Source organism: Malurus melanocephalus, unplaced genomic scaffold (genome assembly GCF_030028575.1).
Source record: "Malurus melanocephalus ecotype Western Australia unplaced genomic scaffold, MMel_1.1 scaffold_1875, whole genome shotgun sequence".
NCBI lineage: Eukaryota > Metazoa > Chordata > Aves > Passeriformes > Maluridae > Malurus > Malurus melanocephalus.
Genome location: NW_026625107.1, coordinates 14,639 through 17,702, shown reverse-complemented (window position 1 = coordinate 17,702; position 3,064 = coordinate 14,639). Strand labels below are relative to the sequence as shown.

Genomic DNA, 3,064 nt, shown 5'->3' with positions numbered 1-3,064 from the left:
ATCGATTCCCAGTCCATCCCAGACCCTCTCAATCGATTCCCAATCCATTCCCAGTCCATCCCAGACCCTCTCAATCGATTCCCAGTCCATCCCAGTGATCCCGTATCCATCCCAGTATATCCCAGTCCATCCCAGTTTGACTGACCGCAGGTCCCGGTGTCTGTGGGGCCGGTCCTGGAGCACCCAGACCAGATCGAAGCGGCTCAGCAGCGCCGCGGGCAGCCCCAGGTTCTTGTCCAGCCCCCGGGCGGGGTCGTAGCGTCCCAGGGCGGGGTTTGCGGCCGCCAGGACGGCGCAGCGGGCGCTCAGAGTGGCCACCACGCCCGCTTTGGCCACGGCCACGCTCTGCTGCTCCAGGGCCTCGTGCAGCGCCACCCGATCGCCCTCCAGCATTTTATCGAATTCGTCGATGCAGCAAACGCCGCCGTCCGCCAGCACCAGAGCGCCGCCCTCGAGAGTGAGCTCACCCGTGCTGGGGTCGCGGAGAACGGCGGCGGTGAGGCCAACACCCGAGGAGCCACGGCCTGAGGTGTATTGACCTTAAAAACAGAGAAAATGGGGTTAAAAATGGGAAAAATGGTGAAAAAACCCGGTAAAAATGGGAAAAAACAGCAAAAAACCCGGTGAAAATGGGGTTAAAATGGGCAATGAGCGCCCCCCTGTGGGGTCACGGAGAACGGCAGCGGTGAGACCGACACCCGAGGAACCACGGCCTGAGGTGTACTGACCTGAAAAACAGAGAAAATGGGGTTAAAAATGGAGAAAATGGGAAAAAACACGGGAAAAAAATGGAAAAAACCTGGCAAAAATCCCGTTAAAAATGGGGTTAAAATGGGCAATGAGCGCCCTCCTGTGGGGTCGCGGAGAACGGCGGCGGTGAGACCCACGCCCGAGGAGCCACGGCCTGAGGTGTACTGACCTGGAAATGGGGAAAAATGGGGTGAAAAATGGGAAAAATGGGAAAAAACCCGGTAAAAATGGTGAAAAAATGGAAAAAATCCCGTTAAAAATGGGGTTAGAATGGAGAAAATGGGGTTAAAATGGAGAAAATGGGGTTAAAATGGGCAATGAGCGCCCCCCTGTGGGGTCGCGGAGAACGGCGGCGGTGAGGCCCACGCCCGAGGAGCCACGGCCGGAGGTGTACTGACCTTAAAAACAGAGAAAATGGGGTGAAAAACAGAGAAAATGGGAAAAAACCCGGTAAAAATGGTGAAAAAATGGAAAAAATCCCGTTAAAAATGGGGTTAGAATGGAGAAAGTGGGGTTAAAATGGGCAATGAGCGCCCCCCTGTGGGGTCACGGAGAACGGCGGCGGTGAGGCCCACGCCTGAGGAGCCACGGCCAGAGGTGTACTGACCTGAGAAACAAAAAATAACGGGGTGAAAAATGAAGAAAATGGGAAAAAATGGAAAAAACCCGGTGAAAATCCCGTTAAAAATGGGGTTAAAATGGGCAATGAGCGCCCCCCTGTGGGGTCACAGAGAACGGCGGCGGTGAGACCAACGCCCGAGGAGCCACGGCCCGAGGTGGACTGACCTGGAAATGGGGAGAAAAAATGGGAAAATGGGAAAAAAAACAGGAAAAAATTGTGAAAAAATGGGAAAAAACACAAAAAAATGGGAAAAAACCAGGAAAAATTTGCCCAAAGCTTCCCCTTGAAAACAGGGAAAAATCAGGTAAAATGGGGAAAATGAGGAGGAAAATGAGGAAAGTGAGGAGGAAAATGAGGAGAAAAGAGGAAAAAAGAGGAAAATGAGAAGGAAAATGAGGAGGAAAATGAGGAAAATGAGGAAATTGAGGAGAAAAATGAAGAGGGAAATGAGAAAATGAGGAGGAAATTGAGGAAAAAAGGAAAAAAGAGGAGGAAAATGAGAAGAAAAGAGGAAAATGAGGAGTGAGGAGGAAAAAGAGGAAAAAAACGAGGAGGAAATTGAGGAAAAAAGAGAAAAATGAGGAGGAAAATGAGAAAAATGTGGAGGAAAATGAGGAGGAAATTGAGGAGGAAATTGAGGAAAAAAAGGAAAATTATGAAAATGAGGAGGAAAATGAGGAAAAAAAGAGGAAAATGAGGAGGAAAATGAGGAAAATGAGGAAATTGAGGAAAAATAGAAAAAGAGAAATAAAAAGAATCAAACAGGCACTGACTGCGCGGGGCGAGGCGGTCGATGTAGGAGAGGAGCTGAGATTTGGCCACACCGGGGTCCCCCATCAGACAGATGTTGATGTTCCCTGGAAAAAAAATGGGAATTTGGGGTCAGAAATGGGGAAAAACCCCAGATTTTTCATTTTTTAAAATATTTTGGGGTTTCAGGGTCACCCCTGATGCGCATCCCCCTGGGGCTCCTCTCCACGCCCCCCACCAGCATCTTCTGGGGGATTTTTTTTTCATTTTTTTCTATTTTTTTTCATTTTTATCCGATTTTTTCGGGGTTTTTTTTTATTTTTCATGATTTTTATTTTAATTTTTATAATTTTTGGCTCACCCCTGATTCGCATCCCCCTGGGGCTCCTCTCCACGCCCCCCACCAGCATTTTCTGGGCTATTTTTTTGCAGTTTTTTTCATTTTTATCCGATTTTCTCGGGGTTTTTTTTATTTTTCATTATTTTTTTGGGATAATTTTGTGATATTTTATAATTTTTGGCTCACCCCTGATGCGCATCCCCCTGGGGCTCCTCTCCACGCCCCCCACCAGCAGCAGCAGCAGCGATTTTTTCACGTCCTCGTGGCCGAAGATCTCGGGGGCGATGGAGGCCGCCAACTTCCCGTAGAAATCCTCACCTGCAATTGGGGCAAAACCCGGGAATTCGGGCAAAATTCGGGAATTTGGACGGCAAAATCAGATTGGGGACCAAAACTTACCCCAAATTCATCTTTTTTCCTCAAAAAATCCCCCTTTTTATCCCCAAAATCCCCATTTTTCCCCAAAAAATTCCCATTTTCCCTCCTAAAATTCCCATTTTCCCCCCAAGATGTTCCCAAAATTCCCATTTTCCCTCCACAATCCCCATTTTTTCCCAAAATTCCCATTTTCCCCCCAAATTCCCATTTTTTTCCCCCAAAAT

At 48.2% G+C, this 3,064-nt stretch overlaps 1 protein-coding gene across 1 annotated transcript in view; it reads right to left on the bottom strand.

The window, feature by feature from the left end:
• Window positions 1-5: 5 nt before the first annotated feature.
• MCM7 (minichromosome maintenance complex component 7) overlaps window positions 6-3,064 on the bottom strand; it is a gene marked incomplete at its 3' end in the record, with an annotated part of 9,247 nt that continues 6,188 nt past the window's right edge. Inside the window, exons 7-9 of the mRNA XM_057388385.1 lie at window positions 2,649-2,840; window positions 2,146-2,229; window positions 6-539 (exon numbers count right to left, since the gene is read on the bottom strand). Of these exons, the coding sequence (XP_057244368.1) occupies window positions 6-539; window positions 2,146-2,229; window positions 2,649-2,840 (810 nt within the window). The remainder of the gene's footprint in view (window positions 540-2,145; window positions 2,230-2,648; window positions 2,841-3,064) is intronic.